The 14,302-nt window shown below is 37.6% G+C and overlaps 1 protein-coding gene across 2 annotated transcripts in view; it reads left to right on the forward strand.

Annotated features, from left to right (window-relative positions):
* Window positions 1–14,302, forward strand: part of AFG1L (AFG1 like ATPase) — a 221,100-nt gene that overhangs the window by 72,362 nt on the left and 134,436 nt on the right. For both annotated transcript variants that reach the window (XM_025383053.1, XM_025383054.1), the window contains exon 6: window positions 2,968–3,067. In XM_025383053.1, the coding sequence (XP_025238838.1) occupies window positions 2,968–3,067 (100 nt within the window). The remainder of the gene's footprint in view (window positions 1–2,967; window positions 3,068–14,302) is intronic.

Raw genomic sequence — 14,302 nt, forward strand, 5'->3', positions numbered from 1 at the left:
CTGTACTGATTATTTCATCACCCAGGTATTAAACCTAGTAGCCAATAGTTCTTTTTTCTGCTCTTCCCCCTCCTCCCACCCTGTACGCTCAAGTAGGTGCATTTCAGTTTTGCCTGAGGTGTTAGGTACTCAATTCTTATCTTGGTTGAGAAATGTGTTTGGATAGGTTGTTTTTTTTAAATGTGTTTTGGTTAGTGAAATAAATAATAGCTTATCTTCAGAGTTTTCCTTAGGATCTTCATTATGTCCTCTTGGAATATTTATGTTACATGTTAAACTGTTTATGTTCTGAAGACATCAGATTAGTGAGGAAAACTGATTTTTAAAAATGTTATTTCTTCATATCTCTTCTGAGAGGGACACTGAATAGATGTTTTACTAATAGCAGTCCAGAAAAAAAAAAAAAAAGAATTCTGATGAGCAGAAGATCATGCAAAATTCTCCTCTATAAGCTATCAATATCATTTAAAAAATAGTTTTAACTATTTTTATGAAGCAGGAAGAAAGCTATTAAAAACTGCTAATAAAAACTAGGTGCTTATTTTTGTGCTAATCCTAATTACTGATAATGCATGCTTATGTTTGTCACTCATTATATGGCACCGTACCAATCAGTGGATGACTGAGACTCAAGCACTCACACATGTAAATTCACCATTAGATTTTTTTTTTCCTTTTTTACTTAAGTGAGTCATAATGGAAAGCAACTCTAGGTTATAAAAAAATCTTTTCTCTTTAATGCTAATGAAATGTCTCCACTCTCTGTATTAGCAGACTACCCTTATTGGTAATCTGTAGCCTTCTCTTTTGTTCGTGGTGGTAATGAAATGCTGGGTACTGAAAAAGCCAGCTCTCCAAGAATGTGTGGCCAATTGTCTTCTGTTCACTTATACTGTAAAATTACTGTTCCCCGGCAAGGCTGAACAAGTGCGGGGACAAGATCAAAAGAGTATACACTGGCACCCAGCTACACCAAGTGACTCCTGCTTTATTAATTAGTCATAGCTTCTCCAAGCTAATTTGCTCTGATAGGGCAAAAACGTTCTGAAATATAAAAACAGCAAATTATAACTCAACCACAAGCCTTTACTGTTGGCTTTCTTCAACTTTCAGTTTAAACCTTTGCATTGTGTCATAAGCTAAATGTCCCTTCAGTTTTCTAAACCTTAGGGCACAAAAGCTATTTTACATTTTTTTCAAAGACATTAATGATATAGTCAAATGACCATTTTTATTCTCTAAAATCGGGCAACCTTTCATTGATATTGTTCTTTTAAAAAGTCAGTGTATTGGCAATGTAATTTAAAAGTGCAGTTACTATTAAAATGTGCAAGCTCGTTCTGTCCTCTCATCAGAAATGCCACTGGTGTTCAAGCATTTGAAAAGGACTTTCTCTGTCAGTGTTTTTGCGGAAGCCAAATTTGACAGTGATCCTAAACTCTAAATTAAATAATATCAGCACCACTTTCCTTTTCATTTAATCACCATTTTGAAGTTCCCGAAGTCTTTTTAATGTAAGGAATCTTTAGCAGTTTTTTAGTTATAACTTGAGACAGCAAAAATAAATAAATAAAAAATAAAAAATAAAAAAATACATCCCTATTTCATGGTTTTGTTTTCAGGTGGGAAAGAAATAATTAAAACTTTGAGTAAGATATTAGCTGTAAAAAGAAAAGTGATTTAGACTTGTGCAACCCAGGTTATTGTTAATTGCATTATAACCATTCAGTCGTAACTTTTAGGATTTTGATTTAATTGAAAGAATTCACCAATTTTTATGTCCTCTAATGGGGTTTAAAAATAACAATGTACTATATCTTGTGGATATATGTAAAGCAAGTTGTACTGAGATTATTTGAAATGTGCTATCAAAGAAAGATCAAGACATTTTTACACTGGGAGTATCTAAAGCCCATGTTGTTATGTACTTACAATGATTGATGTCAATCTTCGTTACAAATTTATTTTTGGAGTCAACTTCTTTCTCTCCTTAATTGTTGTCTTTCTTTGTGAATTTTAAAAGCCTTTAGAAAAAGTTATATCATTAAGCTTACTTCATAATTGTGAATTTAAAAAACAGTTTTAGAAAAGACCAATAATTATATTTCTCTGTAACCTAACTTGGATGGTATAGTTTTATTTGTATTATGCATTTCTAGTATTGTCACAAGTTATTTTTTTAAGGGACTATATTAGCCATTCTTGAAAGGTGGTTTTGTTTTTTGTGTTTTTTTTTTTGGTAGAAGGAATATTTGTGTTTGTGAAGGTTAGCAGAGGCTGGCTGTGCTGGAAGTGACTGCAGTGCCTTTTGATTATTCATGGACAGTAATAGAAGGCACTTAAAAAGAACAATGAAATTGCTTATTTTTGTGATGGGCCATCTGTTGAATTGTTTTGTGCAACAATTGCACAATAGTATCTATGTCATATCATTCTATTTTCAACAGCAGCTGATTATGTCTCACTGGCTACTTGTCCTTATTTCTAAAGTCCCATGACCATTTAAAGTCACCTTTCCAGGGACCTTTGCCAGAAAGGTATTAGAAATCTCAAACAGCCTATATATTTTATTATTATTATTTTTTTTCATCTCTCTTTTTTGGGGGGGGGTTGGGAAACGGGTGGGAAGTGGAGGAGGGTGTTGGTCATGTTAGTTCTAATTAATTAGACTTCCTAAATGTTTAGGACAATTATCTATGCTTTCCACCTGTAGTTCTATAAAAGAAGTTATCATAGAACCATTTGGTAATTTGTGTAGAAATGATAGGCTTGCAAAAAAGAAGAGTCAAGTTTAAAAGGCTGCTATACAGTGTTTCATGATTTTAATTATCTACTCTTTTCTTCATGATGATAATTAGAATTTTTCTCTTGGAATTTACTTCCATCTTAAAAAAAAAGATGATCCATTAGCAAATTTGTTAGAGCAGAAGTGAAATTAAAATAAAACAAATATGTTGTTGTCAATAGGTCACTGACATTGCTGATGCCATGATTCTGAAACAGCTTTTTGAAAATCTGTTCAAAAACGGGGTCGTCGTTGTGGCAACATCCAACAGGCCACCGGAAGGTAAAAACAAACATTGTGCTAGTCTCATCCAATTAGGTGGAAACTAACAAGCTTTTAAAAATCCATAATTTTGTACTAAATTTATTGTGTTAGTAAATCTGATGACTTTGCTTATTACTAGTTTTATAACTGGCTTAATCTGAAAAATCAGTTGGTATTTGTATTTGAAAAGTTATATATTCTTAGCAAGCTAAATCCAGTTGATTCCCAGGTTTGGTGCACTTGCTGTTTTTTTGTGTTTTTTTCCCCTAAATATTAGATATGTCATATGTGCTTATAAAAAAAATGCAGGCCTTTTGGACTGCTTTTTATGGGCCATGAAAGAAACTCAACTAAATGAAAGACAAAACTCATAATTAAATTTTAGAAAAAGAACGAAAACTTCCTTGCATGAATAGTTTCTAATACTTCACTTAAATTATCATTTCTAAAAAAGCACTTGTGGCTTATTAAGAAAGTACTTACAAATTAAAATACAAGTAATATTTAGATTAAAAACAAGTTTAAAATCTTGCATCTTTCAGCCCATCATGTGCTCAGTTAAAGGTCTAAGAAACCACAAATATTTCCTGAGAGATTTAATGGGAACATCTTTCTGCCTGGAGTGCTGTTTCTCCAGATACCTGCATGGCTAAGCCCTCACCTCCTTTGTCTTTGCTCGGAAGTTACATTGCCAGTGAAGCCTAGACTTGTCTCCCTGAACCTGCAACACATCCCTTTCTTCTTGGTACTACTTCCCTTTACCCTGCTCTCTTTTTTACCCATAGCACTATGGGTCTACCATATAATTTACTTATTTATTATATTTATAGTTTATTATCTGTTCCCTTCCAGGATACAAAAGCTTCACGAGGGCAGTGATTTTTATCTCTTCTGTTCTCAAATGTGTTCTCAGCACCTATAACAGTGTCTTACACATAGATGGTTCTCAGTAAATAGTCTTAGAATGAACACTGGATGATTGCATGTTTTAAAAAGATCTCTCTGGCTGCAGTATTGAGAATAGAGTGTGGGTATGGGGTTTCAGAGTTAGAAGTAAGGAGACCATTTAGGAGACTACGGCAACAATCCCAAGGGGAGGTAATGGAGGAGTAAAGTGATGAGAAGAGGGTAGGTTCTGATATACTGTATAGGCAGAGTCAGCAGGATTTACTGATGGAATGGATCTAGGGTATGACAAAAGAGAGAGGGATCAAGAGTAACTCAAAGGTTTTGGCCTGAGCAATTGGAAGGATGAAGTTGCTGTTTCCTGAGATGGGGAAGACTACAGAAAAAGCAGATTTGGGTAGGGAGGTGGAGGTAGGGGTTTCTGTGGTGACAAGGGGGATGCATATGAGAGTTTGGACTTCATTGGAAAAGTCTGGGCTGGAGATGTACATTTGGAAGTCATCAGTCTTAAAGGAGGCAGGAAAGAGCAGCTGGTGAGGTAGGAGGAGAACCAGGAGAGTGTCAAGCGAGGAAAAGAAAAGTAGTAACAAAAGGATTGATGAATACTTCTGTTAAATGCTGCTACAAGCTGAAATGAGGTTGAGAATTAACCATTGCAATTAGTAACATGGAATTCATTAGTGAGTCTGAAAAGAGTAATGTCATAGTGGGAACTTTTTTTTTAAAGTAAGCTGTGCCACATTGATGGCATATATTGAATTTAAAATTGCTAACAGACCAAGATCTTACTATGTAGCCTGCTGTGAAACTAGGTCTCTCTCATTCTATGTTTGTGTAGTGAATTTCTTTTTCTTCATATCACATTTCAACTTATTAGTCTATGTTGTTCCATTTTATTGATTTTTATTGAAGTATTTTTTATTTTTGTTTTTTGTTTTTATTTATTTTTGTTTTGCAAATGGAGTATGTTTGAAGTATTTTTGAAGTATGATTCTAACATAATTTTTTTTTGGCTATCCCTACTATGACATTTATACATTTGATAATCATATTTATATATCTTTAGCCATTCCTTAATTAAAATGTATAAATCAGATAGGACTAAATTAAGTTACTTGTTGCATACCACTGGAGGCCTTGTCTTAGGAAGACGTCAATTAACTCATCACCACTTTTTGGATCCAGTTATTCAAACAATTCTAGTTATATCTCATCCATTGTACTACAAAAGAATTATGAGTGATTTTGCAGATGTACTTATTAAAATCCATATAATGTTATATACAGCATTCTTGTGATTAACTAGTGTTAGCAACCCTATGAGCCAAGGGAGTGAGCTTTTTAATATTAGATCTTCTATCTAGGTGGAAGTGAAGCTTGTCTCTACGACAGCTGACATGTTGATTTGACAGTGGCATCAATATTACCTTTAGACATTCAGTGACAAGCTATGCTCATAAATAGCAAAGAGCTAGAACAATTTTGGAAGCCCTGTAGCAAAGACTGCTGAAAGGATAATTAGGCTGCTTAGACTATGGCAGTGTGGTTAACTAACTGAGAAAGGACAGCCACCAGGAGGGGTAAAGGAATATTTTGCAGCTCCTAGCTTTGTAGGAGTGAACAAAGCTACCGGTGTATCGGGGTAACCTGCAGAAATCTGAGCTGGAGCCACCCTTCTGGAGAAGACTGAAAGTTCAAGATGCGGAATTGCAAAAACTGGACAAACTTAGAGAAAGCCTTTTCTAAATATAAACTGTGGAAGGAATGGGATGCTTGTCGTAGACCAGGTTTTTTAGCCACAGCAGACAATCATCATAAATAACTTAATATTTTAATGTAATGAAGATGACGTATATGTGTGTGTGTGCATGTGTGTGTATATAATTTTATTCATGGAGAAAAAGACTCAGAGAGACTAAGCGTATCAGGAAAAGGTAAAACTATAAGACGAAGAATGGAGCAGTGATTGCCAAGGTCCGGGGTGAGGAGGTGTTTGACTACAAAAGGGCAGCTTCAGGATGCAACTGCTGCATCCTAATTATAGTGGTGGTTACATGTGCTAAAAACATAGAACTGTAGGCCAAAAAAAGTTACATATTATATGTAAATTAAAAACAAATCACATGGATAGTGAATGACAGAACAAAGACTAGAACTTAGGTTTTGTGACTCTTTTTACGCATTGTTTTTGATCTTTTTGCCTTATGGTCATCACTGATCTCTGTCTATCCTGTCCCAGAGAAAGAATGTCCTTTTATTAAAACAGCAACTCAAAGTACTACATTAGAAAAAGGTGGGGAGGGGGAGAAGAAAAAAAAGAAGAGTGTCCTCTTTTCCAGCCATCAAAATGCATTCACCTTTTTTTTTTTTTTTTGAGACAGAGCCTCGCTCTGTTGCCCAGACTGGGGTGCAGTGGTGCGATCTCGGTTCACTGCAACCTCTGCTTCCTGGGTTCAAGTGGTTCTCCTGCCTCAGTCTCCCAAGTAGCTGGGATTACAGGCACCTGCCACCTTGTCCAGCTAATTTTTTGTATTTTTAGTAGAGACAGTGTTTCACCATGTTGGCCAGGCTGGTCTTGAACTCCTGACCTCAGGTAATACACCTGCCTTGGCCTCCCAAAGTGCTGGGATTACAGTGTGAGCTACCGCACCCAGCCCCAGATCGATCGATCTGTCTATCTATCTATCTATCTATCTATCTATCTATCTATCTATCTATCCATCTATCCATCCATCCATCCATCCATCTTTTAAAATAGAAGCAACTTCTTAGACTGCTACAAGAGCTGGCAGAGGGTTGAGGCAAAGCCGAGTGGCTGGAGATGGAATGACCCATTTGAGGTAGCCAGTGGGGCTAGAGTGGAGAGTGAGGGGGAGAAGGATGCAGTAAAGTACAAGTTTAATCTGTAGAGGTAAGAGCTACACCTTGTAGCAATAATAAGGATTTTGGATTTTATTCTAAGAGAAACGCTAAGCCATTGAAGCTTATCTTAAGCAGGGACTGACGTGATCTGAGTTGGAAATACCCTTCTGGCTGTAGTTTGGAGAATAGGTTACTAGATGGGGTATAGTAATATGGTGCATGCAGGGAGACATATTAGGAAGCTGTTGTAGCACACTAGACAAGAAATGAATATACTTTGGTATAAGGGTATAAGGCAGTGATTCTCAACGAGGGGCCTCTTTTGCTCACCAGGGAATATTTGGTAACACCCGAGACATTTTTGGTTCTCTCACCTGGTGGGAGAGGGCTGCTACTGGCATCTAGTAGGTAAAGGCCAGGAATATAGCCAAAGTATCCTATAATGTAACCCCTGCAACAAAGAATTATGTAGCCAGAAATGTCAGTAGTGCCTAAGTTAAGAAACCCAGGTACAAGGTAATGGCAATGGATATGGAGAGAAGGACAGATTTGAGAGAGATTTAGGAGGTGAAGTAGACAGCACTTGGATATAGGTTAGATACTGGGGAAAAAGGAAAGGACACTTTCTAACTTTCTGAGTTGTACAGCTGGGTAAATGGTGTGTCTGCCATTCAACAGAGACAAAAAAACTAGCGGTTAGGAGTCTAGAAAATAATGCCTGATGGAGAAGAACACACATATTTTTTTTTTCTCTATTAATCCTTTAGCCCCTCTGTTTAATTCCTTCTGCTTCATTCATCTCATTCCCTCCATTTCTACTTATAATGCTTCAATTTCCTGGGCAAGAATGGATGGTTGTTGGTGATGGGGGCTACAATCATAGCCTAATCAGTTAATAATTTATTGTTTATGATAACTTAATTTATTGTGAATTTATAGACAAATTAACTTTAATTTTAATATAAAATTGTGAGGAATATTTACTCATTATTAATTTTAATAGAAAATAATTGGTGGTCATGTAAAGCAACACCAAGTTTAGGAACCTAAGAGAGTAAATAACTCTGGAGTGGAGTGTCTCGGAAGGTCTTGTAGAAGAGAAGGGGAAGTTATACTTGAGGCGGGTGGAGGGAATAAGGGACCAAAGACTGCTGTCCTGCACTTCACTGTTTTTTCTAGCTCTAACTTCCAGTTCATGCCTTGTTTGGGTCCAAGGCCTCACCCTCTGTACACCATGCAGCTGTTAAAACCCCAAATCAGTGTCTGCTTGTGATTACTACTTTATTTTTTGTTTTGTATTGTTTTATTTTTGTTTTGTTTTGTGACAGTCTTGCTCTGTCACCCAGACTGGAGTGCCGTGGTGCAATACCGCTACAAGACACTAGAAATGTTGTTTAAAATAAACTAAACAGGCTGGACGTGATGGCTCATGCTTATAATCCCAGCCTTTTGGGAGGCCTAGGCAGGAAAATTGCTTGAGCGCAGGAGTTTGAGACTAGCCTGAGCAACATAATGAGAGCCTATCTGTACAAAAAATTTAAAATTAGTTGGGCACGGTGGCAAGTGGTACTGCTCACTGCATCCTCGACCTCCTGAGCCCAAGTGATCCTTCTGCCTCAGCCTTGTGAGTAGCTTGGACTACCAGGCTCAGCAAAGTTTTAAATTTTTTGTGGATCTCCCTCTGTTGCCCAGGCTGGTCTCAGACTTCTGTGCTCAAACTATTCTCCTGCCTTAGCCTCCCAAAATGTTGGGATTATAGGCTTGAGTCCCTGTGCCTGGCATGATTACTACTTTAGTTTTTAGCTTTCTCTTTGTTTTTTGGTCTCTAGGGATTTTCCTTTCTGGCAGTCTCAAAATGTTTATTAAATTTAATTAATCAATTAATTACTTTATTTATTTTTAGAGACAGGGTCTTGCTCTGACCCAGGCTGGAGTGCAGGGTGTGATTATAGCTCACTGTAACCTTGAATGCCTGGGCTCAAACCATCCTCCTGCCTCAGCCCCCTGAGTTGCTAGGACTACAGGCACGTACCACTGTGCCCAACTAGTTTTTATTTTTATTTTTGTAGAGTTAGGGTCTCGTTATGTTGCCTAGGCTAGTCTCAGACTCCTGGGCTCAAGCAATTCTCCCTCCTAGGCCTCCCAAAAGGCTGGGATTATAAGCATGAGCCATCATGCCCAGCCTGTTTAGTTTATTTTAAATAACATTTCTAGTGTATGTATGTATATTATGTATATATATATATTTCACTTTATATAAATTCACTTTTTTCATTTATTTCAAATATGTGATGACATAACTATAAAATTAACATTTGGTTATTTTCTTTATTTTCTTCACCTCCTTGGTTAGATGTATTCGTAGGCATTTTTTGTGTGTATGGCTATTACAAATGGGATTGCATTCTTAATTTGGCTCTCAGTTTGAATGTTATTGGTGTATAGAAATGCTACTGATTTTTATATATTGATTTTGGTATCCTGAAACTTTCCTGAAGTTGTTTATCAGTTCCACGAGACTTTTGATGGAATCTTTAGAGTTTTCAAGGTATAGAATCATACTGTCTTTGAAGAAAGCTAGTTTGATTTCTCATTTTCCAATTTAGATTGCTTTTATTTCTTCCTCTTGCCTGATTGCTCTGGCTAGCACTTCCAGTGTATGAATAGGAGTGGTGAGAGTGGGCATCCTTTCTTATTCCAGTTCTCAAAGGGAATGCTTCCAGTTTTTGCCCATTTAGTATGATGTTGGCTATGGGTTTGTCGTAGATGGCTCTTATTATTTTTTAGGTGTGTTCCTGCAATGTCTAGTTTCTTGAGGGTTTTTATCATGAAAGGATGTTGGATTTTATTGAAAGCTTTTTCTGCATCTATTGAGATTATTCTATGGTTTTTGTTTTTAATTCTGTTTATGTGGTGAATCACATTTATTGATTTGTGTGTGTTGAACCAACCTTGCATCCCAGGACCGAGGCTTATTTGACTATGGTGAATTAACTTTTTGGTGTGTTGTTGAATTCAGTTTTCTAGTATTTTTTTGAGGATTTTGGTATCTATGTCCATCGGATATCAGCCTTTTCATTGTGTCTTTGCCAGGTTTTGGTACTAGGGTGATACTGGCTTTGTAGAATGAGTTAAGGAGGAGTCTCTCCTCAGTTTTTTGAAATAGTTTCAGTAGAATTGGTACTGGCTCTTCTTTGTATGTCTGGTAGAATTTGGCTGTGAATCCATCTCTGGTCTAGTGCTTTTTTGGATTAGTAGTTTTTAAATTATTGATTCAATTTTGGAACTCGATATTGGTCTGTTTGGTGTTTCAATTCTTTCTGATTCAATCTTGGGAGACTGTATGTTTCCAGGAATTAATCCATTTCCTCTAGATTTTCTAGTTTGTGTGTGTAGAGGTGTTCGTATTAGTCTCTGAGGATCTTTTGTTTTTCTTTTTTTTTTTTTTTTTTTTTTTTTTTTTTTTTTTTTTTTGAGACGGAGTCTCGCTCTGTCACCCAGGCTGGAGTACAGTGGCCGGATCTCAGCTCACTGCAAGCTCCGCCTCCCGGGTTTACGCCATTCTCCTGTCTCAGCCTCCCAAGTAGCTGGGACTACAGGCGCCCGCCACCACGCCCGGCTAATTTTTTGTATTTTTAGTAGAGACGGGGTTTCACCGTGTTAGCCCGGATGGTCTTGATCTCCTGACCTCGTGATCCGCCCGTCTCGGCCTCCCAAAGTGCTGGGATTACAGGCTTGAGCCACCGCGCCCGGCCGGATCTTTTGTTTTTCTATGGGATTGGTTGGAATGTCACCTTTGTCATTTCTGATTGTGCTTATTTGGATTTTCTCTCTCTTTTTCTTTTTTAATCTAGCTGGCAGTCTATAGATCTTGTTTATCCTTTCAAAGAACCAACTTTTGGTTTCGCTGATTTTTTGTGTGGATTTTTGAGTCTCAATTTTGTTCAGTTGTGCTCTGATTTTATTTCTTTTCTTCTGCTAGCTTGGGGTTAGTTTGTTCTTGTTTTGTCTAGTTCTTCTAGGTGTGATGTTAGATTGTTGATTTGAAATCTTTCTTTTTGAGGTAGGCATTTAGTGCTGTAACCTTCTTTCTTAACACTGCTTTTGCTATATCCCAGAGATTTTGGGATATTGTGTCTTTGTTTTTATTTATTTCAAAGAATCTTTTGATTTCAGCCTTGATTTTATTGTTTACCCCAAAGTCATTCAGGAGCAAGTTGTTTAATTTCCATGTAATTGTGTGGTTTTGAGAGATCTTCTTGGTATTGATTTCTATTTTTATTCTACTGCGGTCTAAGAGTGCGGTTGATATGATTTTGATTTTTAAAAAATTTATCAAGACTTACTTTATGATTGAGCATGTGGTTAATCTTGGAGTATGTTCTGTGTGCAGATGAGAAGACTGTATATTCTGTGGTTGATATATAGAGTGTTCTGTACATATCTATTAGTCCAATTGGTCAACTGTTAAGTCCAGAATTTCTTTGTTAATTTTCTGCCTTGATGATCTAATCCTGTCAGTGGGGCATTGAAGTCCCCTACTATTATTGTGTGGTTATCTAAGTCTTTTTGTAAGTGTATAAGTACTTGTTTTATGAATCTGGATGCTCCAATGTTGGATACATATATATTTAGGATAGTTAAGTTTTATTGAATATAACCCTTTATCATTATGTAATACTCTTCTTTGTAAAACATTGTTGGTTTAAAGTCTATTTAATCTGATAATAAGATTTTTTTTTCTGCCTTTTTTTTTGTTTTCTTTTTGCATGGTAGATCTTTCTCCACCCCTTTACTTGGAGCCTATGGGTGTTATTACATGTGAGATGGGTCTTTTGAAGACAACAGATGGATGGGTCTTGTTTCTTTATCCAACTTGCCACTCTTTGCCTTGTAAGTGGGGCATTTAGACCATTTACATTCAAGGTTAATATTAATATGTGAAGTTATGATCCTATTGTGAAATTGTTAGCTGTTTGCTTTGTAGTTTCTATTGTTTTTTTTCTTTATAGGGTCTGTGGACTATGTACTTAAGTGTGTTTTTGTGGTAGCAGGTATCATTCTTTTGTTTCCATATTTAGGACTCCCTTAAGGATCTGTTGTAAGGCTGCTCTAGTAGTAACACATTCCTTTGGCACTTGCTTGTCTGGAAACGATTTTATTTCTTCTTTGCTATGAAACTTAGTTTGGCAGGATATGAAATTCTTGGTTGGAGTTTCTTTTCTTTAAGAATGCTGATAATCGGCTGCCAGTCTCTCCTGGTTTGCAAGGTTCCGGCTGGCAAGTCTGCTGTTAGCCTGATGGGGTTCCTTTTGTACATGATCTGCCCTTTTTCTCTAGCTGCCTTTAAGATTTTTTCTTTAGCATTGACCTTGGACAGTATGGTGACTATATATGTCTTGGTGATGTTCATTTTGAATATAGTATCTTGCAGGTGTTCTCTGGATTTCTTGTATCTGGATGTCTACCTCCCTGGCAAGATAAGGAAAGTTTCCTTTTTTTTTTTTTTTGACATTTTTCACAAATTTATTTATCCATGTTCTAAGGACTAGGGAAGTTTTCTTGAATTATTGCCTCAAGTGTATTTTCCAAGTGGTTTGCTTTTTCTCCTTCTCTCTCAGGAATGTTAATAATTTGAAGGTTTGGTTGCTTTACATAATCCCACATTTCTCAAATAATTTGCTTATTTTACTTATTTTTAAAAATTCTTTTTTTTTTTGGTCAGATTGGGTTCATTCAAAAGACCAGTCTTGAAGTCCTGAAATTCTTTCTTCTGCTTGGTCCAGTCCATTTATAAAGCTTTCAATTTTATTTTGAAATTCCTTAAGCGAGTTTTTTAATTCTAGAGGCTCTGATTGATTTCTTTTTAAGGTGTTTATCTCTTCATTTCCTGGATTGCTTTAGAAGTTTTTCTCGATTTTTAACTTTGTCTTGGATCTCTGTGAGCTTCCTTGCAAGCGTGCTTTGAAGTTTTTTTTTTTTTTTTGATACAGAGTCTCACTCTGATGCCCAGGCTGGAATGCAGTCATGTAATCTCGGCTTACTACAACCTCCATCTCCCACGTTCAAGTGATTCTCCTGCCTCAGCTTCCCAGTAGCTGGGATTACAGGCACATGCCACCACGCCCAGCTAATTTTTGTATTTTTAGTAGAGATGGGCTTTCACCATATTGGCCAGGCTGATCTCGAACTCCTGACCTCAGGTGATCTGGCCGCCTTGGCCTCCTGAAGTGCTGGGACTACAGGTTCACACCACACCTGGCCTATGCTTTGAGTTCCTTATCTGTTATTTCTGAGTTTCTATTTTGGTTAGGGACCATTGCTGGAGATCTAGAGAAATTTTTTGGTGGTGTCACTACCTTCAGCTTTTTCATGGTGCCAGAATTCTTGTGCTGGTTCCTTCTCATCTAGAGACATTGGCACTTCTGATTTTTGTAATTATTTTCATGCAGGTAGGATTTTTTTTCTTTTTCTTTCTTTCCCTATAATGTTGTTGTTATTGTTATTATTATTATTAATTTTTCTTTCCTTTCCCTTTTCCCTGCTTGCCTAGGGGATGTGACTGTAGAGAATGCTTGGTAAGATCTTTTGGCTTTGCTTGAACAGCCCTATGCTGCTGCTACTGCTCTTCTCCTTCTCCTTCTTCTTCTTTTTTTTTTGGAGATAGAGTCTCACTTAGTCACCCAGGCTGGATTGCGGAGTGCAGTGGCCCAATCTTGGCTCACTACCACCTCCTCCTCCCAGGTCCAAGCAATTCTCTTGCCTCAGCCTCCTGAGTAGCTGGGATTGCAGGCACCCACTACCATGCCTGGCTAAGTTTTGTATTTTTAGTAGAGACAGGGTTTCACCTTGTTTGCCAGACTGGTCTCGAACTCCTGACCTCAAGTGATCTGTCCACCTTAGCCTCCCAAGCCCCCAAAGTTGCTGGAATTACAGGCATGAGCCACTGCGACCAGCTACCCTATGTACTTCTTTCAGCATTTTTTTAAAAAATCTTTTTTATTATGCTTTAAGTTCTAGGGTACATGTGCGCAACGTGCAGGTTTGTTACATATTTTCAGCATGTTTTACATTGGGCTGTGAAGTTTGTCTTACAAGCCTGTAGATGGCACTTACAGGTGAGAGCCAGCTACAACCAGTGTGTTTGGGTATATACTTGATCCTTGTTTACTGGCAGAAGCTCTCTGTTGCTCCAGGCGATTAGCTGATTTGTAGAACGCACAGTGGTCTGCACTCCTTGTTCAGCCCTGGTCGTGACAGGGGTTGGGAGGGTGGCAATGGGAGACATGAAGGGCAGAGGCAGACCTGGCGAATCTGCCTGCAGGTCCCCTGATGGTAGACACAAGCACTAGTGCCAAGGGAAAATCCAGTGGGTGACCATGAGGTACCCAAAGGTTTTCCTAGGTGTGTAGCTGGGAAACCTGCTCAGCTCCAAGTTCTCTGCATGAGGGTGAGAGGATGGCCTAAGCTCCTAATCCAGGAGAG

Source organism: Theropithecus gelada, chromosome 4, assembly GCF_003255815.1.
Source record: "Theropithecus gelada isolate Dixy chromosome 4, Tgel_1.0, whole genome shotgun sequence".
Taxonomy (NCBI): Eukaryota; Metazoa; Chordata; class Mammalia; order Primates; family Cercopithecidae; genus Theropithecus; species Theropithecus gelada.